General features: G+C 37.4%; 1 protein-coding gene across 8 annotated transcripts in view; it reads right to left on the bottom strand.

Annotated features, from left to right (window-relative positions):
- Kiaa1109 (KIAA1109 ortholog) overlaps positions 1 to 26161 on the bottom strand; it is a 240137-nt gene that overhangs the window by 145732 nt on the left and 68244 nt on the right. For 7 of the 8 annotated variants that reach the window (XM_045130867.1, XM_045130873.1, XM_045130872.1 and 4 more), the window contains exons 20-27: positions 25926 to 26134; positions 17919 to 18146; positions 16990 to 17127; positions 14243 to 14422; positions 13148 to 13276; positions 10459 to 10578; positions 9286 to 9566; positions 3696 to 3946 (exon numbers count right to left, since the gene is read on the bottom strand). In XM_045130867.1, the coding sequence (XP_044986802.1) occupies positions 3696 to 3946; positions 9286 to 9566; positions 10459 to 10578; positions 13148 to 13276; positions 14243 to 14422; positions 16990 to 17127; positions 17919 to 18146; positions 25926 to 26134 (1536 nt within the window). The remainder of the gene's footprint in view (positions 1 to 3695; positions 3947 to 9285; positions 9567 to 10458; positions 10579 to 13147; positions 13277 to 14242; positions 14423 to 16989; positions 17128 to 17918; positions 18147 to 25925; positions 26135 to 26161) is intronic. The other variant, XM_045130869.1, reaches the window with a different exon arrangement.

The following is a 26161-nucleotide window of genomic DNA, read 5'->3' as shown; positions in this document are numbered from 1 at the left end:
ATCTTTCCCACTTTGTACCATCTATACAATCCCTGTACATATTCATCTTGAGTCTGTAAGTGGTTAAGTTTTTATCTGCAGATCAGAAAATCAAGCAGTGCTCATAATTTGTGCCAGCTGTAGGATAGTAGGAAGAATTACCAATGCAGCCTCAATAACTCTAATTCCAGTTTCTACAAGACATACACATGGCCGTTTGGCTGTATGACTTAGTATAATTTAGTCTTAGCAAAAGAAAAAAAGCACACAACTCAATTTACTCCTGCTAAAACATATTAAAAACTGGGCATGACAAAAACCAACTCCAAATGGATTAAAGACCTCAACATGAGACCTGAAACTCTTAATTTCTGAAAAAAAAATAGAGGAAACTATGATATAGGAATGGAGAAAAACTTCCCCAGTAACCCAGGAAAATGAACAATCACTCAACCAGTAGGATCTCATGAAGCTCAAAAGCTTTTGGACACACATACCATAAACAGACTTCATAGACTACTGACAAAATGGGAGAAAATCTTCACCAGCTATACCAGAGAGAGGCCTAATATCTAAAAAAGTACAAAGAACTGAAAGAAAAACTAACAATAAAAAAAAATCAAACCACTCAAAAAATGGGGCAGGAACTGAGTAAGAAATTCTCAATGGAAGAAATGCAAATGGCAAATACTTAAAATGTTCAACATCCTTAATCATCAGGGAAATGCTAATTAAAACAACTATGAGATTCCACTTTATGCCCATGAGGATGGCAATCATTTAAAAAAAAAAATCAACCAACAATAAATGTTGGTAAGGATATGGGGAAAGAGGAAACTTCATGCACTGCTGGTGGGAGTGCAAGCTTGTACAAGAGGTACCAAGTGACCCAGCTATTCCTATACTGGACATCTATCCTTAAGGTTCTCTGCAGAGATATTTGCTCAACTGTATTTATAGTTCCTTAATTGGCAATAGCTAAGACCTGGAATCTACCCAGATGCCCATCATTTGAAGACTGGATAATGAAGATGTGGAACATTTACACAATAAAATTCTACTCACTAGCAAACACGATACAATGAAATCATAGGAAAATGGATGGACTTGATTACCCAGCTGGAACTGAGTCAGAATCCTATGGCAACCAAAATCATGGACTCCAATAAGAAACTACCACTAGTCTTTGGCCAAAAGAAAGGCTACACTCACCAAAATCTCTCTTCATTAATAATGCTTATCCCAAAGAAGCTATGGTGACCTCAGTCTCCTTTGGAGAATGTATTTCTTTGTCAGAAGGCAACTAGAACAAGGAGATATACCACCCCTTGCACATCAACCAGGGCCCAGGTGAAACCACAGAGGCATTAGCAAGATGAGCAAGAGTACTGCTTCAATGGCAAGCTTGGCAACCAGTGCCAGGGTCATGGAGACAGCTACTGAGGATACTCAAAAAGCACAAAAGCAGAAATCCAGGCCCTGCTGAGAGCACAATACTAAAGTAGACTTAAAATACACCCACTATAGCTCAGGGAATTTTGTGGAAGAGGATGAAGAAAGAATGTGTAAGAGCCATAGAGTGGAAGGGAATATCCACAGGCACTTCTACCTACCCATCCTCCAGTGCTCTTACAATGACTGACTAATGGTCTCATGTCTCATAAGCCACAAACCTAAAACACCAGCAATCCCACCAAGGATGACCCTTAGTCAAATGGGGACAGGGAGGAGGGAAATGATGGTACTAACATAGGTGTCCATATAATTTTCTACTTAATTAAAAAAAGGAATATGTTATAAAAGCAAAGTAGAACTGAGTACTGCCCAAACAGATTGACAATCAAACACATCTATGTAAATGAGTAAATTATCAACACTATAAATGTAGGTATTGTGTATTTCATGGGGAGAAGCTTCCTATCAGTTGGAAAATTCTTTGTGCCCCATAAATTTCTCCAATGGTACCCTTTATTATTGTACAATAAAACCATATTTACTTTAAAATAAAAAAAATGTGCATGATGGCTCATGCCTATAATCTCAGAAGCAAGGTAATTATGAATTTGAAGACCACATGGACTAGTATACAGCAAAATCATGCTTCAAAAATACCTAACTAAAAATAATAAAACATGGATAACATGGATTGCTATGAGTTTGAGGCCAACCTGAGACAACATATTGAATTCCAGGTCAGCCTGTTCTAGAAAGAAACTCTACCCTGGAAAAGAAAAAGAATAAAAGAAAAAAAGAAAGAAAAAAAAAAAAGAAAGCCATCTTACATGGTAGTTTAAAGATTAAAGGATAAAATGCCAGTGTTAACATTTGAAGAACAGCATTAAAGTGTAAGAGAATAAAGTTACCAAGAATTGCTAAGCAGCTACTATCCATTTTATTCTTAAAATGTCAAAAACCTTTGGCTACTTTCTGATTTTTTAAGATGATCTACTTATATTCAAGTAACAGTGAAGTTAAAGGAACTTAAAATAACATGCACATGTTTATAGTATTGTCATTAAACAGCAAGTCAGCATGTCACCCAGCTGTCTCCTGTAAGAGCCTCCAACATATGGGAAATCAACCTGATAAACTCTTACAACTCTTTCTTTCCTATCCTTTTTTTCCACTGACAAAAGGTACAACTAACTTAGTGTTTTGAGTAAACTGAAGGGAAAGCTAAACACTGGTGAGACACCAAGAGTTTTCTATATTTCACATCTTTGCAACATGTAAACTTAAGCAGTAAATATGACAATTATCATAGGAAGACACAACTAAGAAACCCAAAGAAAAACTCACTTCTGAAGTCTTTGGAGAAAATACATTATTAGTTAAATCCACATCTAACATACTTAAATTTACAAAGCTGCTCATGACAAAGTAGTGCATTTGTGAAATAAATCTAGACACTCTTAAGAGAAGGTATTTCTCTTCTTGACACATTCAATTTCAGTGATAAGAAAAACAGCTTGCAAAACTAGTAGGTAGCAGGGGGTCAAGAATAAAAACATCACTACCAATGAGCTTCCCTGTAAAAGCAAGGTAATAAGATGAAGCTATAAAGCACAGCAATTCCTAAGTGTAGCTCTATAACCTGGGTGACAGGGAAGTGATATGTAAGGAAATATAACCTTTGCAAAGAAAGCTACCCATTGTGAACTACCTACTTTGACTCAGTAACCTCACCTCAAAAATAATCTGGGCTGCAGGGATTGCTTAGTGATTAAGGCATTTGTCTGCAAAGCCAAAGGACCCAGGTTTGATTCCCCAGGACCCACATAAGCCAGATGCATGAGGGGGCACATGCATCTGGAGTTCATTTGCAGTGGCCGTAGGCCCTGGTGTGCCCATTCTCTCTCTCTGTCTCTCAAATAAAGAAGGACAAATAAAGTATTTTTTAAAAAATTACTGAACTTGGCTAAACATGGGTGCACATACCTTTAACTGCAGCACTCAAGAGGCAGAGGTAGGAGGATCACCATGAGTTTGAGCCTGAAACTACATGGTGAATTTCAGGTCAGCCTGGGCTAGAGCAAGACCCTACTTCAGAAGAAAAACAATTACTAACCTGGCTTTAAGTAACCTGTAAAATAATATAGATGCTACTAAGCCACATACACATACGACTACTCAAATAAGCTGAACAACCTCTCTCAGAATGACAAAGGACAGAGATAACAAGAGATTAACACCAGAAATACAGCACATTTTATTACCATCTACAGTTTTAGGAATTTCTTTAGTGATAATCCACTCTCCAGGCTGTAGCAAAGACTGTCCATAATACATATCAGACTCTGCACTTGTGCTTGAAAATGCAGAGCTGCTGGAAGGTGTCAGCTCATCAAGTTTGAAGAAATCTAGGCCAGTTACTGTGCCACCAAAGAATCTGCAGCCACCAAGACAACCACACTTGTTTCTACACCTCTTGTTCTTCAGAGTATCATCTGGCCACAAAAACCACAACCTAAACACACAAACAAAAACATAGAAGAAAACTCATGAATAAAGCTGTTCATGGGTACTTAAAAAAATAATTGTTAATACATATTGAAATATTGTATTTTTTATTTAAAATATTTTATACATTTATTCGAGAGGGAGAGGAAGAGAGAATGGTGCACCAGGGCCTCCAGCCACTGCAAACAAACTCCAGATGCATGTGCCACCTTATGCATATGGCTTTATACTGGTGCTGGGGAATCAAACCCAGGTCCTTACCATTTTCAGGCAAGCATCTCTCCAGCCCATGTATTGTCTTTTTAATAACTTTACATTTCAAAAAACCTACAAAAATGTTTTACTGGAGCAAGACAGAAATAAGGCATAATCATAGAGATATACATAAAAGCAAAGCATTAAAAAATGCAAGGCTGGAGTGATGGCTTAGCAGTTAAGTGTTTGCCTGTGAAGCCTAAGGACCCTGGTTCAAGGCTCGATTTCCCAGGACCCATGTTAGCCAGATGCACAAGGGGGCGTACGCATCTGGAGTTCATTTGCAGTGGATGGAGGCCCTGGCACACCCATTCTCTCTCTATATATATCTGCCTTTCTCTCTATGTCTGTCGCTCTCAAAGAAATAAATAATGGACAAAAAAAAGTAAAAAAAAAAAAAAAATTCAAGGAGCCAGGTGTGGTGGTGCACGCCTTAAAAAAAAGCAAATGCAAAAATCAGATATTATTTTTAAATTATTTTTATTTATGTATTTGCAAGGGGAGAAAGAGCATGCCAGAGCCTCTTATTGCTTTATATGAATTCCAGATGCATTTGCCACTTTGCACATCTGGCTTTACATGTGTACTGGGGAATCAAGCCCAGGCAAGCAGGTTTTTGCATGCAAGCATCTTCATCTGCTAAGCCATCTCTTCAGCCACCAAATCAGGCATTTAGATCTAGATTTAAGTAACAGTAATTTTGTTTTGTTTTTGTTTTTGTTTTTCTGAGGTAGGGAGGGTCTCACTCTACCCCAGGCTGACGCTGACCTGGAATTTACTATGTAGTTCCAGGGTAGCCTTGAACTCATGGTGATCCTCCTATCTCTGCCTCCCAAGTGCTGGGATTAAAGGCCTGTGCCACATGCCCACCTAACAGTAAATATTTTAAGACTCAATGTTTTCCATTGTAACTTTTTAAAATTATGTAACACATAAAAACTGCATGTGAAGTAAGTGGCTAGCAGGCTAGCTTATAAGTAGGATAAAATTAGACTCCCCACAATTACTGACAGAGTAAGGCACTGAAACCAATCCAAGAGAGCCCTTGGTCAATCTAAGTCATAGGAGCCAGCTCTGTAGTTTTTTTTTTTTTTTTTTTAATTATTTATTTATTTATTTATTTGAGAGCGACAGACACAGAGAGAAAGACAGATAGAGGGAGAGAGAGAGAGAATGGGCGCGCCAGGGCTTCCAGCCTCTGCAAACGAACTCCAGACGCGTGCGCCCCCTTGTGCATCTGGCTAACGTGGGACCTGGGGAACCGAGCCTCGAACCGGGGTCCTTAGGCTTCACAGGCAAGCGCTTAACCGCTAAGCCATCTCTCCAGCCCAGCTCTGTAGTTTTATTAGCAATTTGACACCTAAGGTAATGGCAGACACACATTCTGTTCACACTACCTGGTTCCTGAGCAAGAAAACCCAGGCTGGAGATGGCTTAGTGGTTAAGGTGCTTGCCCAGAAATCTAAGGACCAAGGTTCGATTCCCCAGGACCCCTATAAGACAGATGAACAAGGTGGTGCATTCATCTGGAGTTTGTTTGCAGTGGCCAAAGGCCCTAGAGTACAATCTCTTTCTCTCTACCTGCTTCTCTCTCTCTCCATATATATATACATATGGATATATGTATATATATATATCCCTCTCACATAAATAAATAGTTTAAAAAAGCAAAAAGAAAACCCAGCTTCTTTTGAGTGGTGATAAGGATCAAGCCCAGAGCCTTGATAAATCCGAGTTCTTTTAGGCATTTGCACACATGAACTTTCATGCTCATATGAGATTTTTTAAAATTAACTTAAAAGATTAATGTGATCTCAATAATGAAAATAAATGTTAAGAACAAAAAAGTCATCAAGCTCTTTTGGGAAAATTAATAGAGTAAAATAACTAAACATTTTATAAAATAGAGAACTGAATGGATTTGAATTGGCATAACTTTATCTATAGTGGATTAGGGGCTAGATCAATGGCTCAGCAGCTCAAAGTGCTTGCTTGAAAAGACAAACAAGCCCAGGTTTGATTCCCCAGTACCTACATAAAGCCAAATGCACAAAGTGGTACATGCATCTGCAATTTGTGTGCAGTGGCAAAAGGCATCCATTCTCATTCACACATTCTTATTCATTCATTCTCACTTTTTCTCTCTCCCTCCTTTTCCTCCCTCCCTCCCCCTCTCTCCTTTCCTTTCCTCTCTTTTCCTTGCAAATAAATAAATAAAATTATGTAAGAAAAATAAGAAGTCAACAAAAAGCCAAGATGGATCAAGATTCATATTTTAAAGAGAAAAATATTAATAAAATACAAGTGCTACTTATTTACTATCAAAAGTACATTCTGAAATTTGTAGATATTACCACGGGGAAAAAAACCGACATATTTGAATACATAAAAAATAAAATCTGTATATGAAGGCTGGAGAGATGGCTTAGTGGTTAAGTGCTTGCCTGAGAAGGACCCCGGTTCAAGGCTCAATGCTCCAGGACCCACATTAGCCAGATGCACAAGAGGGCACATGTGTCTGGAGTTCATTTGCAGTGGCTAGAAGCCCTGGTGTGCCCACTCTCCCCTCTCTCTCCTCTCTCTCTCTCTCTCTCTCTCTGCCTCTTTCTCTCTCTGTCTGTTGCTCTCATATAAATAAAAATAAACAAAAAAGAATCTGTATATGAGAATAAAGAAAATTAAAGGATGAAATAAACTATAAAATATTAGCAAACAGGGATCATTAAAAAATGGTGATTCAGAAAGAGCTCTTAAAATTGGTTTTAAAAAGCCCACACAAATGCAATATAGTCTACGAAAAAGAAATTCATAAATAAGGAAGTTCAAACAGCAAATAAGTATATAAAGAATTACCTCAGAGGTAAATAAATACAAGTAAAAAAAACCTATTTTTCAGTTACCAAAGAACACTCAAGAGATTGCAAGCAATTGTGATATAGGAAATCCTAAAATCCATGGATAAAGCTAAAATCATTGTTAAGGAAAATAAGTTGAAAATATACATTCTAAAAAAAAGACTCAATTTTAAGCCGTCATAACCTCTAGGAAAATACTATAAATGGCCTTAATATTCATGACCTCACACAGCCTGAAACTACTTACAGAAAACTTTCATAAGGAAGAAAAGATGATGACACTAAAATAAAAGAGAGACTAGTTAGAAAGGGAGGGATTTGATAGACGATGGATTTGAGAGGGAGAATGGGAACAGAAAGAGGTAATTATCGTGGTTTTATTGTCTATACTTATGGAAGTTGTCAACAGAAAGTTAAAAACAAAACAAAACAACAACAATAAAAAAAACAAAAAAAAAAAAACACACTGTAGGGTCTGGGGAGAACCCTGCCAGCCAGGGTTCAATTCCTCAACTACCCATAAAAAGCTAGATAGGCATTTGTTTGCAGGGACAAGTCCCTGGTATGTGTACACACACACACACACACAAATAAAAAGTTTGAAAATACTGCAAAGAAAGAGAGAGAGAGAAATAGACAAAATGTGTGGCACAGAAAATATTTTATGTAGAAATGTTTCCCTTACAACAATCACGTGGCAGAATAATCTGAATGTTTAATACAGGACAACAGATAAATGAGTAAAAGATGACATGTAATTCTGATAGTATCTTGTTGTTAAAAGGATCTTTATTAAATTTCAATCATGTGGGTAGATGCCAGTAATATAAGTTAATACAAACAAACATAATTTTAAAATGCAAATACAAGATGATTTTTTTTTTTCAAGGTAGGGTTTCACTCTAGCCCAGGCTGACCTGGAATTCACTATGGAGTCTCAGGGTGGCCTCAAACTCACAGCAATCCTCCTACCTCTGCCTCCCAAATGCTGGGATAAAAGGCCTGCGCCACTACGCCTGGCTTTTAAGATGATTTTAAGTATATAAAAAACAAATGATTTTGGTAAGAAATATAAACTTCTGAGAAAGTAAAATTAAGCCCATTATTTTCCTTTGTTTCTTTTTTTAAAGTTTTTAATCATTTTTATTTATTCATTTGAGAGTGACAGACAGAGAAAGAGGCAGATAGAAAGAGAAAGAATGGGCATGCCAGGGCCTTCAGCCACTGCAAATGAACTCCAGACACATGCACCCCTTGTGCATCTGGCTAAAGTGGGTCCTGGGGAATCGAACCTTGAACCAGGGTCCTTAGGCTTCACAGGCAAGCATTTAATTGCTAAGCCATCTCTCCAGACCTCCTTTGCTTCTTAATAGTTTCCTGTATTTTTAAAATAAGCATGCATTAACCCTAAAATGGGGATTTGAGGATGAAAAGAAACATATGTTATTGTAAAAGGAAATGATTCAGTCAGAGAATCTGGTAACTCTTTAAGAAAGAGATATAATCATTTCCTAAGGACCAATGGAAACAGGTTTATGTGCCTGCAATTTCAAAGGGTACTAAGAGTTTTCTGCAACATATGAGAGTATGACAGCTTTTAGGAATGGTAAGTAGGTCAGGAAAGAATAAACAGTACCTTATAAAATGTTATCTTGAGGCTAGAGAGATGCATCAGCGTTTAAGACAACTTGCCTACAATGTTTACAGACCCAAGTTCAATTCCCCAGTATTCACATAAAGCAAAATACACAAGGTGGCAATGAGTCTGGAGTTCGTTTAAAGTGGCTAGAGGCCCTGGCATGCCCATTCTCTCTCTTTGCCTCTTTATCACTCTCTCTCTCTCTCAAATAAATAAACAAAATACATTTAAAAAATTAAATGCTGCTTTTAATCCCAGCATTGGGGAGGCAGAGGTAGGAGGCTCTCCATGAGTTCAAGGACACCCTGAGACTACATACTGAATTCCAGGTCAGCCTAGGCTAGAGTGAGACCCTACTCTGGGAAGCAGTAATGTAAACTTGTGTAACTGTTGGAATACAGAGTATGGGTTTAGAAAAACTGTTATTTCCAGAAACCATACTGTTGACAGATGACATAATATGATTCCTTTAGTTAATGAATATCAGATTTTATACATATACATACATACATGTATTTAAAATATTCTTAATCCATCACTAATAGAAAATCCAATAATTTTCATCTGAACGTGACCATTCTTAAAATTTATACCCACCTCTTAGTTCTAGCATCATGAGTTTCCAAGAAGTGTCTTTGTGCTTCATGCTTAGAATGATGGTCAGCAGCTAATGCAATGTCAACAGTAATAAGTCCTAGGTTGGCTGACCCAGCTTCAAGCCAACAGGCCCTCCGTAGCACTGCCGGCTGAAGTCCAATTCTGCAATTATTTAATTGCTCAATATACTGTCTCACTTGAAAATCCTGAATTGCAGCACTTACTCCTTCCCCAACTGACTGATTGTGGAGATTACAGTTTGCAACCCGAATGGCACCCATCTAAAGTTAAATTAAGAAAACAAAATACAGCTGTAATTTCAGTATTTTAGGTAGCTTGTTAGCACAAATTACAGAACCACTGATAATATAAAACAGAGTGAGAGCCGGGTGTGTTGGTGCATGCCTTTAATCCCAACAGGGGACAGAGTTAGGAGGATCACCATGAATTCAAGGCCACCCTGAGACTTCATAGTGAATTCCAGGTTAGCCTGGGCTAGAGTGAGACCCTACCTTGAAAAACAAAACAAAACAAAACAAACAAACAAAACAAAAAAACAGATGAAAGATAGGTGGAAAAAACAGAGTAAAAGGTGGAAGAAAAGAGAGAATACAGAAAATCATGGGGATAAATTAGGAAGGGAAAGGGGAAATATAAAAAAGTAAAAATATAGTAAGAAAAGAAAAGTAAACATACAATTTTAAAAAGTGGATAAAAATAAAGCAGCATAAATACAAAAGAAAAATACGAAAGAAAAGTTAGATGGGTATTAAGCAATAAAATTTAATGAGAGCTGATAAAAAAATAGCAATCCATGAAGTAAAGTGGCAAATCCTTTCAGCAGCCAGGCAGGAAAAATAAATGTATCCAAACAAAAAGCTATTCAAAGTATAATCTCTGGAAAACATTACCACAGTTTATATTATGATATAAGCACAATTGTATTTTACATTCCTGCCATAAATCAAATTTAATAACTCAGAGTGAAAAGTGGTAAAGTGCTTATAGTACTGCATGAGAACATGGGTATGTGAACAGCAGGAATATCTTCTAGAATCGTGTAATCTAAGAGATGACAAGTCTACAAATAAATACTGTGTTTTAAGATGTGGAGGCTTAGTTCAATACAAGGAAAAAAAAATTACTATGGCCAAGAAGAACACAAATCTTTACCTTTACATTTGTAGCACAACCATGCTCCACAATGTAAAAATCAGCTCCATCCACTGCTAAACGAGTCATAGTATATTTTAAATCATCCGAAGCTGGACAAGGCCCAGGAATGCAACTCAACTAAAATTAAAAATAGTGTGTAATTCATTTATTGGCCATCATGGTATTATTTTGACTGAAGTAAATCTCCTTGAATAAACTCAATTTACATATTTTTAATTAATTAAATTTCATTCTTTTATAATGATAAATGAGATAATTAAGCAAGATGTTACAATAAAAAAACTAGTCTTAAGTAACCATGTACCACTTTCAATCAAAGGGGGCAAGTGGTAAATCTGACATAGTACATGTAACTAACCTATTATTGATACTCAAAACTAGTCAAAGCAAACCGATAAACTATTACAAATTCTAGCAAAAATTAGAAGATGCTTAACATTTATAAAATTTCCTATGAGAACCATACAAAGATATATACACACATTCTTATACCCACTCACACAGACATCAACAGTATATACTTTGGCTTTTATCTGGGATAATGCACACAAATTTCATTTTACTTTGCTCCTAGAACATAGATTTCATAATGTTTACGTTGTCAGAAAACAAACACTATCACCCACTTTAATGAGCATCTTGAGAAAATGGCAGCCCCAAGTAAACTGCTGGCAAGACAGCATGTAAAGTCTCCCTAGTAGCATAGCCAAAGCTAGAAACAGGTGCCTTGCAAGACAGGCAGTGCCATATGCTGATACAGTTCCTCCAGGCAAAAAGAGAGCTATAGAAACTAATCTGAAGTGAAAAAAGTCAGATCAGTAAATGTATGGGTGGGCTAACAGCTGACTGAAATGAAAAAACAAGAGCATTTTCAAGGCATAGAAATGTTCTGTATCTTCACCAGTGCTAATATTTACATGTAGTTAGATAGAATTTTTCAAAACTTAAACTGCACAGTTTAAAAAGCGTGAATTTAATGTATGTAAATTATATCTCGATAAATTTAATTATTTAAAACATTAATAATATAACACAAAAAAAAAGGTTTGTGGATTTTTTTTTTTCTTTAAGAGGGTGGCATGTAAAAGAGATGAATTATCCATGAGAAACTCATTGTTTGACAAATGAAAGAAACCAGTTCCCTAGAGCCTACAAATGTGTACACAGCACCAGAAAAGATTTTGCTAAACAGAGCTATTTCTTTAATTGGATTAGGGCATTTTAGACATAAAATTCATAGCAATATAATAAATCAAATGGTTTGCATGGCAACAGAAGAGGAAAGGTACGTATCAGGGAAAGCACTAGAAAGAAAAATTAATTATAGAACTATGACATTTTCCTTGTTTGAAACTGCCATATTTTCTTGGTTTTCTGAAATAAGTATACTTCTAGAATCAAGGGAGAAAATAACCCATTCCAAGCCCACAAGAAGGGACATGCAGTGCATAGTACCATTGCATGTTTCTCTGTCACTCTGTACAAGGGTTTTGGGAGCTAATGCCTACTTTTCATAAATTGTGTGAAGGTGATGAAAGGGCCTTCACTGAAGGCAGCTCAGTACTCAGAAAGAAATGTTAAGATTTAGAGTCAGAATATCTGGCAAATGAGACACACAAAGGTAAGGCAAGCGCAAGGTCGCAAATGCCCACTAGGTGGCTGTTGCGAGCGCTAAATTCATTAGTCTACAGGCAGATTGTGTAGATTCAGTTTACAAACTTTATTCACTCCTCACACATGTTAATTAAGCCAATTCCCTTTTCCTTATCCTCTCAACACTACCCTAGCCTCCTGGCCTTAACCCCCTGGGGCACTCAAAAGGGACTACACTAGGTTTGCAGGCAGCAACTTCTGGGTCTGGGCCTAGCTCCTCTCTGTACCAGGCTGCCTAAGGGTCCCATGGGCTGCAGCTTCTCCTAGGGACGGGTGTCAACATGGAGAGAGAGAGTGAAATCTGCCTCTGAGTTGAGTGGCAATTTCCTGAGTCTTTGCTGGAATTCTTATACCCATTTTTTCCTCATCCTGGCTGCTGATAGCCACCTTAGGGTTAGCTCATTTGCATATCAGCATGCAGAGGGTCTCTGGTCAGTCTTGGTCCTGGCCCCTGGTTACCAAGGCAACCTTGTCACTGCTTAGTGAGTGCTCCATTTCTACTTCCAATTATTGCTTCTAGCAGTTCCCATTTTACTTCTAACTATTGCTTCTAACATCCCATTTTTACTTTTAATTATTTCTCCTAATAGGGGTACAAGCATCTGGAGTTTAATATCAGTAGCTGAGGCCCTGGTGTGACGATTTTCTCTCTTTCTCAAATTAAAAAAAAAAAAAATTAAATTTAAAAAAATCTGGCAAATGCCCAAAACTAGAAAGGAGATAAGTTTTAGAGGTCTGCAAATCATCTCACATCATGATTGTTTCTAAATCTTCTATATATAGCTAATATTGCAAAAAGACTGTATAATACGGCAACATGTATTTTTACATTGAAAAATAAGATAAACTTGTTATAATATCCCTACTTGCAACTTGAATATTTTCATAATTTCCTTATATTTTAGACATAACTGGCTAAGAATTTACAAAATGATTAACTGAGAAATATTGAACTGAATTGGCTATGTGTATCTGAATTAAGGCTAAATATCAATCTTCCTTTTTAAAAAGCCTACTATGTTTGTTAACATACCTTGGATTCACAGAACCGGCGATCAATTCCATGCTGACATATTATTATTGATTTTGGTCTCTCCAGTTCATACTCCCGACATACCACATGAAAAACAAATGTCTGTCCCCATTCCAGGAGACATGCCAGCTACAGATAATCAGTGACAGGATGACAATTCTGTTAACACTCTGAAGAAGTGATCAGCATCCAAAAGCTAATACATAATAACAAGGCTTGAAAGAATTCAAATGCTGTCTTATACCTGTTGCTGAAAAATCTACCTGTTAGCTAGTAATTTTTCTCTCTTGATATTATATTTATAAACTTACTACTGTTTATTTGTGAATGGCAAACTATATTTTAAAATGAGAATTCATTTTACCTGAAAATTCCTCTACTACAGCTGAAGCAAATATTTTTTTTTCAAGGTTATAGCAGTCTCCTTGTATATCTAACTGTATATAAAGGCACCTAAAACTCTCTATCTAATAATCAAACTTTGATTTAAGTTTTTGAGTATCTAATTATGTATAACACTGAGCTACAATTTTAGAAAACTAGGTATTTTAAATATTAAAGTACTTTGAAGTTTATGTAAATAGAAGCTTAAGTTATCATAAAACAATCAGATAATGACTAAAAAACCTTGATTAAATAATTTATTAGTCATTAATAATAAGCACATTAAGATATGGGTATAAGGTGTTACTCAGAAGCACATAATATCAACTATACAATATACATTTTGTTTTCAGAATATAGAGAATAAATACAAAACTATCTATGTGTCCATGTAATGTTATACAATTCCATTTATACATGAATTTGAGACTTTCCTTGGGAAAAGCTCAAAATAAGAATGTTCTAGAAATCAAATATTTTTAAAATGAAATAACTGCAATATTGAAACACTTTTCATACCCCCAAAAAACTACATAGCATTACATCTGTCAATTATATGTGGCTCAGAAAATAAAACTTATGACTCGTCTACTGCTAACAATATTGTGAATGACATGAATGACATCATGAAAATGCCATTAGTTAAAAATGACATTTGGAAGGCACAGCAAGGACAGAGAAACTAACAGGGTAGTACTATGAAAACCATACCTGTGGTGCTGTGACCTTAGCTGTAAGGCTTCCAGCCTGCACATCAATCAGCCATGCATATTCTAAGGAGTCACTTCCTAGGGGAAGACCCTCTGCTGAGAACATGGCATGTGCTCTCAACTGGAGACCTGACAAATTGATGTGACCTTCCCTGAGTATTTCATCCACTGGGGGGCGCTGCTAAAAACAACAAAATGGTAAGAAGCACAAGCAAACTATGCTGGAATTTGTTGCTTTATCCCCACAAAGATGTGCACTGAAATCATGTTATCTGGAAAGTAAGATGTCAGGACCTACAAGCTCTTCATATATCCAGCAGTTGTAGTGCAGTATTTATGGGAGCCTAAAACAGACAGCTAAGTCCTGAATGTATGCAAACCTCATACTGACAATTGCCTCCATAAATGGAAACAAGCTAGTACTCTGTAACAAATGTTAGAGGCCAATCTTTGGTAGGGAGGCTAGGAATTATAAAATTAAAATATTTAAAAGAAGGTAACAGAGAAAATTAAGACCATTAAAAACAAGAGCTGAGGGGCAGCCAATGTCCATACAGATTTTAAGGATATGTAAATCAAAGAAGGCTATTTCCAACTTATGAAAAAGAAGCATACATTTCAGAGAGAAAAATTTCGAAGACATTCAGAATTCTCAAACATATTGGCTTAGAGTAAGTGTCACATGCTCAGAGAGATAAAGCTGCATTCTAAATCAGTGTATTCTATGAAACACAGAACATACAGCATAAATACAAACCCAGAAATATAGCCCAATGTAGAACGGTTACCCTAAGTTTGATCCCCCTGGCAGGGAAGTGGGGTGGTATAAGTTACTTAGGAAATGAACAAAACACATGCACGTTTCCATCTTTACTATTATCATCTTTGTCTATCAGTACAATAAACTTGCACGGACCTCTGCAGTGACTCCCAGAATTCACTTTTCATTTTTCTGCTCCATACTCTAACAACAACCAAAGAGTAAAAAGTGAAAATCAAATCATGTGCTTGCCTCTAAGACCATCATATAGTACTAAGGTATTGTATGCCTCTCCCTGCATCACTTTTTAAAACTTGAAATTGCTTATTTTAACTCCACTTTCCTCCATATTTACTTTCTCCACCAGAATCATTAGGGTAATAACCATTTCTGTCTTGTTCACCAGGACTCTTGCTTTACCTAACAATGTAACCACAAAAAGCAGATTTCTTTTCCTAGCATTACAACATACCAGTACACATTGAAATAGTTCAGAAATATTTTTCTATGGCATTTCTTTTCATATGTAGGTCATCTCACAAGCTTAGTTCCTGCCTTGCAACACATCTGTATTAACAACTATATTTTTTTAAAAAAATCATTTACTCATTTATTTGTGAGAGAATGGTAGTGCCAGGGCCTCTAGCTACTGCAAACCAACTCTGGACACATGAGCTACCATGTGCATCTGGCTTATGTGGGCTCTGGGGAATAGAATCTGGGTCTTTAGGGTTTGAAGGCAAGTGCCTTGACTACTGAACCATCTCTTCCAGCCCTGGAAACAATTTTCTTAAAGAGCTAATCTGTGAACATTTCAAATTGTGATTATAATAATTCTAGAAGCATTCAGATAAAATTTTTTATAGAAACTGTGTGACTTTACATAAAACTAGCTATTCTCTAGGTATTAATTCCTTAACCTTTTATCAGAAACAGCTGGAAAGAATAATCAGTAAAAGATTCTTTTGGCCAAAAAATTTATAGATTTTTTTTTTTTCTGGGGTGTAGGAGAGTTTACAAATACACATAAATCCTAGCCTATTCTCCAGTAAAGTCTGTCTGATACAATAAAAACAGGATTGTATTTTAAACTGTATTATGATGAATCATTTTACATCAAGCTGAAGTGCAGTTCCTAAAAAGGCTAAGTACATAGCCCTAAACACTGTGTGTGTGGCTTCGTTTCAATGGGGTTTTTGCAAGTGTAATTAAGTTAAGGTGATGTTAAGCTGAATTTGAGTAGACCCTGGTATACCAGTGTTCATATTAAGACAAATATATATATATAGGGCTGGATAGATAGTTAAGGTGCTTGCCTGACAAGCCTAAGAACCCAAGTTCAGTTCTCCAGAACCCACATTAAGACAGATGCACATGGTAGTGTAAGTGTCTGAAGTTCATTTGCAGTGGCTAGAGGCTGTGGCATGCCCATTCATATTCTCTCTCTCTCATAAATAAATAAATAAATATATGTTTAAAAAATAGAATAAAAAGACATAAAGAAGATGTCATGGAAAAATGGAGACAGAAATTTGAGTGAAATATCTACAAACCCAGAAAGGTTCATGTGATTAATATCAATGGTTCTCTTCCAAGAGTCCCAAGAAGTACAATAAGGGAAAAATTTTAAATGCTTTTTAGGTATTTTTTGATAAATAACAATTAACTCATCAATTTTATGACTATAAATGTTTTAAAACTTTATAATCTAGCTCATTTCCCTTTCTATAAATATATCCGAAAGTTATAAAGCATTTCTACTTCTAAAAGTGAAAAAGTTTTATAAAACACCATTAATACTATATAAATAGGAAAGATCACAAACAGAAACAAAGTAGATTCTTGAGAAAACTCTCACATGCATACACACAAAACTTAATACTACAGTGAAAATAAAATGACAAACTAAGGAGAAAGCATATTGCTCTGATACCATAAATATTAATAATAAACCTCTAAGTCTTTACCAGATCTCATTTTCATATTACCTGATAGTTATCACTGACAAACACATTCAGGGGTGACAGGACTAGTTGCAGCATGGTTTCCCTAAATCCTTTTTTCATTTCAAAGCATAGTCTTTCCAAGAAAGCAGTTGGGCACTCAGGACCATCAGTAGTTCCATGCTGCCGATAATCAAAATGCCACAAACAAGACATAGAAAACATCATGAGTGAAAAGGTACAAGAAAGTAAAAACCGCATTTTTCATAATTAGGAGAATTTAATTTTTCAAGGGAATAACAGTGCATACTGGAAAAAAAAAAAAATCTGTACCCTAGTTAAGGACATAGAGCCAGAAATGACTCAGTCTGCTATGCAATGCTGGTGTGACATGGAGCCAGTACATAGCACAATGCTCCAGAACCATTTCTTTCCTATTTGGTCCAACTTTGAAGCCCCTCATTTCATGGGGCAATCTATTACAGGCTATGTGAGGCTCAGCAGACCCAAGGGCATGTTTAAAGTAAATGAGGATACTGTGCTGACTCCAAACCTATGACACAATGCAACCACCTAGGTCAGGCCTGAAACTTGATTTTGTACAGGCAGCCTCAAGGACCAAAACTGGTCTATACCCTTATGACATAAGCTAAGAAAATGCAAAGCCTAGAATGTCTACCAGATTAATTTAGCATCATGGCAAAAATATTTTAAAGTTATGGCAAAAATATTTTAACGTTACAAAGAATAGGAGAGGAGCCAAAGTGAAGAAGAGATACAGAAGTATAATTATCAATAATCAAATAATCACATAATGAGGAAACAAGTACGATAAATTTAGAAGCTTTAAAATTTGATTTTTTTCTCTTGTGTACGTGTGTTGTAGGAGTGTGCACCCAAGTACAAACATGTATTTTGCTATGCTAGATAGATGCCATAACATACCCCAGACCATTCTGAATTTAAATACTTACCACAGGAAGACGCCCATGAACTTTGTACAAATTAACAAGTACAGTAATATCCCAAGGACGCAACGTAAGTGGATGAATTGACCTGGATAAACTTTCATTTTCCTTTCTTTCATTTTCCATTCCAACAGCAGTCCACCCAGAACTGGAGGATGTTGAGAGTGACAGAACAGGGCTTGAAATGACTTCTTCAAAGTCCATATACATGTCATCTTCCCCAAAGTAGTTTTCCTATAAATAGTTAAAAAAGAAAAAGAACAAAAGAGCTGCTATTAAGAGAGAGAGAAAGAACTGAGAAGATGGCTCAGGACGTAAAGTGTTTTTAGTGCAAGTACAAAGACCTAAGCTCAGATCTATAATACTTATGTAAAATGTGAAGTATGGTGACTCACACTTGTAATTTCAGTTCTGGGAAGACAGGGACAGGGAATCCCTAAGGCTCATTGGCTAGTTAGTATAACCAAGTCTATTCCAGCTTTAGGTTCAGAGTGATAACATGGAAAGCAAGTGAGGAAAACACCCAACATCAACCTTTGGCCTCCATATATATGTGCACACATATCCACACACATGTGCATCCACAAAAATTTAAGTATACATACACATGACCACATGCAAAAAAATAGAGATATAAAAACAAATCTATGCATAGTTGCCAAGTGACAGTATAGAGTTGTGCAAACTCCTACCACTAACAATAAATATATCACTATAGTGTTAAGGAGATGGCTCTCATTATAGCTAGCAATGAAAGAAAGTCACACTGGGAGAAACACCTGAAAAACATTTTACTTCAAACAGTGGTCACAAGAAAAAGAAAAGTGTATTTGTGTTCCCCCTTAAATCTGAATATTTACTTCAGAAATACCCTTTAAAATGCTGAGGAAGAGGGTTGGAGAGATGGTTCAGTGCTTAAAAGAACTTGCTTACAAAGCCTGACAGCCCAGTTTAAATTGCCAGGTACCCACATAAAACCAGATACACAAAGTGGTGCATGCATCTGGAGTTAGTTTGCAGTGGCAAGAGTTCCTGGCATGTTCATACTCCCTGTCTCTTGCTCAAAATAAATAAAAATATTTTTAAAAAAATTCTGAGGGAAGAAAAAGTAGCAAAACTCTCAGTTTCCACAAATATAAATCATATTTCCCTTGCATCTTTTATCTTAAATTATCTAATGATTTAAAAGTTTTTGGTAAATACAGTATACCATCAAAATTCATTGTAGTCAGCACTTCCTCCAGATAGCTTTACTAACAAACCTTAATTGACCTTCTCAAACCAACCCTCAACATCCTAGTCCTAACTCCAGAATTTACTGCTCTAATTACTGTACACTATGGAATTCTATGTGGCAGTATTTCCTCTCGTCACCATCATGAACAGTTGCTATAGTGACCTACAGAAGACCTTGACCCATAGTCCTGTCAACAAAGTTAGCAGAGTAATAGTTAGGTCTCTGACAAGGTAAGGAGGCTAGTAGCATTCACTTGTAGGGAGCAGGATCACAACACTTGAGTTGCACCTGCTTATAGTACATAGGAGACAGAAGCTTGACTCCGCTGGGAATTTCCAGTGGTGTAGCTGCCTTTGAATCACCTCTGTTCCTGTAAGTATTCCTGATAACCTCACTGACTCACCATGCTGGGCTTAGACATAATCATTTCTTTGGTCTGTCAGTGATCTCTCTACGTGGGGGTAATTAGTTGTTCCTTTGTGTCTCACCAGAAAAATATAAGATCAGAACAGGGAACCAAAAGAACCAAAGATGAGTCTAGGTGGAACAGCTTAGCTGTGTGGTGGGAAGACATAGAACTGAGGCTGAGCTGTCTGCCCAGAGGGGACCTGCCAACATAAGAAAGGAATCTCAGTAGGAAATAGTTCCGCAGGAGATATTCTCCATGTTAGCTTTCTAGTTTGGTAGGAAAAGTAAAGAAGAGTGAGGCTGAGATTCCGGTATTAGCTTAATTTGGGAGGGGAGGGGCAGTAAAGGAAAGAACACAAATTAGCTCTGTGTTTTTATAGAGGTCTTCCTAGGATACAAAAACTTGGAACTCATGGGGACAGAGACAGAGAAAAAGGGAAAAAATCAGGCAGAAGTGATAGAAGATACCCCACAGATCTGACCTTAAGACAGAAAAAAACCCTACTAATGTACAGAATAGATGCTGAAGCAAAGACTACTTCAATTCATAGCAATCCCCAAAAGTACATGGGATAGCAGGTAACAGTAGGTAAAGATGGGAGTAGTGCAGGTGAAAAAGATTACGCTTGCCCTAAGGGTAAGTTAACCTCACTATCCTGAGAATCTACTGAGGGTGGATAGACTGCTGAAACACCTTGCACCATTGTCAGAGAGCTTTGGCCTATAGGTGAAAACTGTAGAGACAGTCATAAATGGATGGACACAACATGGGAGTCTATAAAACTGCAAGAGTATTTTCCTAGTCCAAGGCCCTTCCAATGGCCAGGGAGGAGGCTGTATGGACATGGAAAGTGTATCAGTTATTTTCTTGTTGCTGGGACAAAATACCCTATGAGAAGCAGCTTATGGAAGGGAAGGGTTTATTTCAATTTATAGTTGTGAGGGAAGTACCATCACAGCAGGGAAGGCATAGCTGGAGCAGCCAGCCAGGCATCACATTTCATATGAACAAAGAGGAAGGAGACAACAAATAGGGCTAGACTGTAACACCTCAAGGCCCAACCCCAGGGAAACATTCCAGCAAGACTCCACCTCTTTAAGGTTCCACAACCTTCCAAAGTAGCACTACCAACTGGGGGATTAAGTATACAAACACATGAATTTATGGGGGACATTTTACATTCAAATAGCCACAGTCATTGAGCTAAAGAGGGCTATAAATCAGATGTGGTGGCACAAGCCTTTAATCCCCATATTTGGGAGGCGGAGTTAAGAAAATCTCCATGAGTTTGAGGCCACCATGAGACTACATAGTATATTCCAGGGCAGTCTGAGCTTGAGTGAGACTCTACCTTGAAAATCAAAAAAAAAAAAAAAAAAAAGCTAAATAAAGTAGTACTTCCTCACCATCTACATTGCTATACCTGACACTGTTTCAAGTGATGAGATTTTTCCAGGATTTACTAAACCTTGCTAACATTCATTTTTGTTCTGTAAATATTCCCTTAGTTGCTGAATTCCAAGAACAATTGCAGTCACTTGGGAAAGATGGCAGTAGAACTCCAGAGTATTTCCTTAGTTATTTTTTATGAGATGTGACCTGGAACTTTGCTTTTTTGTCCTGACTACCTGATGAAAGAGCAAACTATAATCAGTATGTGTAACATTGCTAATGTTCTTAAGAGGACTCAGTGGTGGCCTTTGGAATATGGAACTCCTGTCCTACTACACAGAAAGACTATATATAATAAAGGTAGGCAGATTCACAGAGACAAGACCCATCTAGCCAGAAGAATAAGATAAAACTTCGAACAGATTCATTGCCTTTTTCAGTTTCCTACAAAATGCTAACAAGAGAAGGATTGGGCAAGGCAGATCTTTGAGATATTAATCAACTGTCTTCTCTCTGAATCAAGTATAACATAAAGAGTCAAGTCCTGGTCCTCTGTCTATGAATCACACCACTTACCCTCTTTAAAAAACTTTCATTACATATATGATATAATGCCAACATTTAAGTATCCCACAGATCTTGGAAAAGAGTCTAGAAGAACAGCAAACTAGGTAAAGCACAGAAGAGTAGAAAAAGGTATGCCTAAAATCATGAGGTTATTGAATAAAAATCCCAGTGGTAGGGATAAGCTTTCAACTTGAGTTGTTGGCTAGAGAAGTGCAAGTATTCCCCCCACACCCAACATACACATAACATACACATAACCACATTATATAGTCAATTGCCACTGCTGTTGGCTGCCCACCAGAACTACAGGATGAGTCCCCATCATTGATGTCACCACATCCTCTAGCTGCAGGAAAAGAAAAATCAAGCTGGGACAGAGCTGGAAGCTCCCTCCTGGATAACTTTCATAATGCCAGAAGGCAGTTATCAGGCTGCTGAGAGAGAATTGTTGCCAAAGGTCTTGCTATGTGTTAGGCTATCAGCACACCACGTAAGATGCACTTACTGGTACAATAGCAGTATGAGTATTACTGGTGCAACCAACTTTGTAATCAGATTTGAGGTCCTCTCTGCAAGAGAGTTCCTGTGTTTGGTAAAGTAAACTAGTGATTGGAGAAATAAACTCATCAGGGTAGCTACTACTACTATAAACAGGTATAGTGTGCTTACCAAATCTTCCTCTAAACATTTGTGCTTATGCTTATGCTTATAGATTATTGCTTCTGCTAACCAAGGTCAAGGGAGGCTTCTTTTTACAAGTGGCATTGCTATGGAGACACAACTCTTCAAACTGCTGAGAATAAGTATCTAGTGCTGTGGCACAGTGACCAAGAGTTATTATATATATATTGTGTCCATGACATAGGGAATGCTGTGAAAGTGGGAGCAGAGGAACATAAAAGAGCCATAGAAAGGGGAAAATATAGTAGAACAATTTCCTTGGACATGGCATGACCACGTTGTCATGAAGCAGAGTGGCTACGGTGAGCCACAGAAGATGCTGGCTATCAATAAGTGTAATGCAACTAAAAGGTAGATGTATGGTAAAAGTAGGTCTGTGGTAAAGGTAATAAGGTAGTAATAGCAGGTAAAGTCACAAGAACTTCACCACAGATCCTTGTTCTAGAATAAAGAGGCTGTGGTAGGTTGATGGGGCAGGGGTGGGGAGGGAATGGGACAGAGACTTAGAGGCTCAGTGGTATAGCTGACCATGGGACTTCAAATGTAGCTACCTTTGAGTTACCTATGCTTCTGTATGTAACCACAGTAAACTCCTTGATTCACCAAACCAGACTTGGATAGAATCACTTCTCTGACTATTGCTGTCCTCTCCATATAAGGTAATTATCTCTTTAGGTGTCCCCATGAATCCAACTGTAAGAATTTTTCTTTTAACTAAGTACTGGCCAAATCTCTGTAGCTGTGAAACTTGAAAAAGGAAGCACATAAATTAAGAATAGACTAACCTGGGCTGGAGAGATGGCTTAGTGGTTAGGGTGCCAAAGGACCTACATAAGCTAGACACACAAGGTGGTGCCTGTGTTTGGAGTTCCTTTCTAGCAGCTGGAGGCCCTGATGTGTCCATTCTTTCTATCTCTTTCTCTCTCTATATATATATCTACCTCTCTCACTCAAATCAATGTTTTTTTTAAAAAAAATCCATTATATATATAAAAAAAGAACAGACTCACCAAACATCTTTCCCTAAAGTACCTCTACTTTCAGGATGACAGCGAAAACCTCTTTTTCAAACAGTTTGCATCTAGTAGCAATAAAAATAAAAGCACAGTGAGTCTGCAAACTCCTGTGCTAGTATAGTTTCATGAAGTTTGTGTCATGAGAAACTGAAAAACTAACCACAGGTAAAGCTATTAGTGATAGGAGCTGAAGAGTTATAGAACATACTGGAAAGACTTGACTTGTTGGGGGCTTTCTAAAGGAGTGATTAGCAAACGAATACAAGTGATTTCTAGAAAACTGAGGTCCTAAAGGTGTTTTCCAAAAAACAGCATCTCTTCATAATCATGCTAAAGACATCAACCTAAAAGTGCTGAAGTGCGGTCATGCTGTGCAATGACACAAGCTCAGTAGCAAAATAATGCCAAGAAAGCAGAACAAGAACCTAAATTTGGAATACTCTAAGATAACCTGATTTTATTAGTTTCCATTTTTACAGTAGTGCTCCAAACACAGCTTGGCTTATTGTTTATCACAAAAGGTTGTCATCTGTTTTCAATAGATTGCCTGCTACTAATTATTCTCAGGTAATAAGCAGTATTAGTTACCATGTGTTAAAATGTGACCACATATTTGTCTACCCTTCCTATGCCTGTAGTTATCCCTTTAGCAACTAGAAACATTCATAAAACATACTAAATACTCAAAAAACTGAGGAGTACTATTTTAAGTAATTTTGCAACTGACTCTTTCTGTAAAATACATAATATTCCAACAATGTAAATCATTCAACTAGCTACTTCATGTGGCCTTAGTTTTCAATTACAACAGTTTTGTCTATGTTTAAAAATATATATGGCTGGGCATGGTACTACATGCCTTTAATCTCAGCACTCAGGAGGCAGAGATAGAATCATTGTGAGTTCAAGGCCAGAATGAAACCACACAGTGAATTCCAGGCCTGCTTAGGCTAGAGTAAGACCCTACCTTATAAAACCAAAAAAAAGTACATATACATATACATATATGCACACACACACACACACACACATATGTATGTATGTATGTTCTTGGAGGCTGAAGTGATGACTTAGTGGTTAAGGTGCTTGCCTACAATGCCTAAGGACCTAGCTTCAATTCCCCAGTACACACGTAGGCCAGATGTACAAGATGGTGCATGTGTCTAGAGTTCATTTGCAGTGCCTGGAGGTCCTGGCAAGGGCATTCTCATTCTCTTTCTCTCCCTATCTTTCTCTTTCTTTATCTCTCTCTGCTACGTCCACGGCGACCTCGCCTGTGTAGCAAGCAGAGATGCTTCTGTACTGGAAGAGAGCTGAGGACAGAGGGCCAGCACTCCTCAGAGGGATGCCCCCGGTGACCCCTTGGTAGTCAGTTACTGTAAAGGTTCCTGCTGCCCATGAAGTCACGACGACCTAATTGCTGGCGCCAATGCTGTTTCTTTCCTGCTTTCTTCTAGCTGTTTGTCTAAGAACAGCTAATTCAACACTTATTAGTAATCATGCACGCAATCAGAGTACAAGAAACAATCTAAGCATTAAATGTGCCCCTCCTATGATTAGGGCAATGGAGAGAATGTATAACTCTACTAGGAATAAAAAATTAACTCTAGAACAGTTTTTAGATGGTGTAAAGTAAAAACAGCTTATGATGTTTGAGAACGATACTGAGCCTGAGAATATGAAAGTAGAAATGTTAATCGGTAGTGTTCATAAGGAACATGACAGTTCTACAGAAAAGGAGTTACAAAACTTAGGCATTCCCACCAGGAAACTTCCTGGGGGATATGTTCAGTATTTGATCAAGGGCAGATGGTGGACTCCTAGAGCTGGAATCTACTTAGTTCCATTCCCCTATGAGGGAGGATATGATGAATTTGGTAATAGATGAATGAATTATGAAGGAATAAGGAGGCTATGGCATTCTCTTCCATTTATGAAATGCTTAGCAAAGACACATAAGCCTTGGTGCTTATACTCTAGACAAGTAAGAAAAGAATTCCTGGAAAACATTAAACCAGCCTTAAAATATTGGTGGTCTTTTGGATAGAAACACTTTTATAATGAATATAAGGATTATATAAATAATCTTATAAGTGGAAAGAGATGGCTCTTTGCTCGGTTTATAAAAAATAAATAACCTATTGTTCACCTTACATCCCTTACCCCAAGCTCTATTCATGTAAAGCTGTGGTCAATGATGCAAGGCGTCCTTCTTAAAAAATGGGTACATTCCTGCCTGATAAATATTACATGTATGCTTACAATAGAACAATACTTAAGACTGTTTAGATTAATGATTTCTGAGATCACTTGTTGGCTTGCTAAGTTTCCCTGTTCAATCTGTATAAAACCTTCATGAAACCTTCAGTAAATTGCAGCAGCATATTCTACCTAGAGTGTGTCTGTCTGTCATTTCCTCGCCGAATCCCGAGTTCTCCTTGAGCCTTCGCCCTTGTTCTCCCTCGGTCCTGATCTCCCCGAGAGTCAGTCCGCGGCATCTCTCAAATAAATAAATAAAATGTTTTTTTATAATGTTCTTAAAAACATACCTTTAGACCAAGCATGGTGGAACATGCCTTTAAGCACTCAGGAGGCAGAGGTAGGAGGATCACCGTGAGTTCTAGGCCATCCTGAGGACTACATAGCAAATTCCAGGTCAACCTGGGCTAGAGCAAGACCCTACCTCAACCCCCCCCCAAGAAAAATCATACCTTTATACACAAAAAAGCATTTAACAAAGGTCCATAGAGAGTTATCTGAGAATCTGGGGAGAGTTCCATTTCGACATGAAGTTTATCTGGTGGAAGTTCAGAGGGATCAACAGGAGGGCGTGGAGAAGTAGATGGAGAAGAAACAACTCGGTCTGATGTTTTCTGGGCTGGTCTTAATACAGATAGCATTGTTTCTTCCATTTCTGATACTGGAACAAATTCAAAGTGGGGAGAAG

This window comes from Jaculus jaculus, chromosome 12 (genome assembly GCF_020740685.1).
Source record: "Jaculus jaculus isolate mJacJac1 chromosome 12, mJacJac1.mat.Y.cur, whole genome shotgun sequence".
NCBI lineage: Eukaryota > Metazoa > Chordata > Mammalia > Rodentia > Dipodidae > Jaculus > Jaculus jaculus.
Note: the sequence above shows the minus strand (reverse complement) of the source record. Positions and strands in the feature narration are given on the sequence as shown.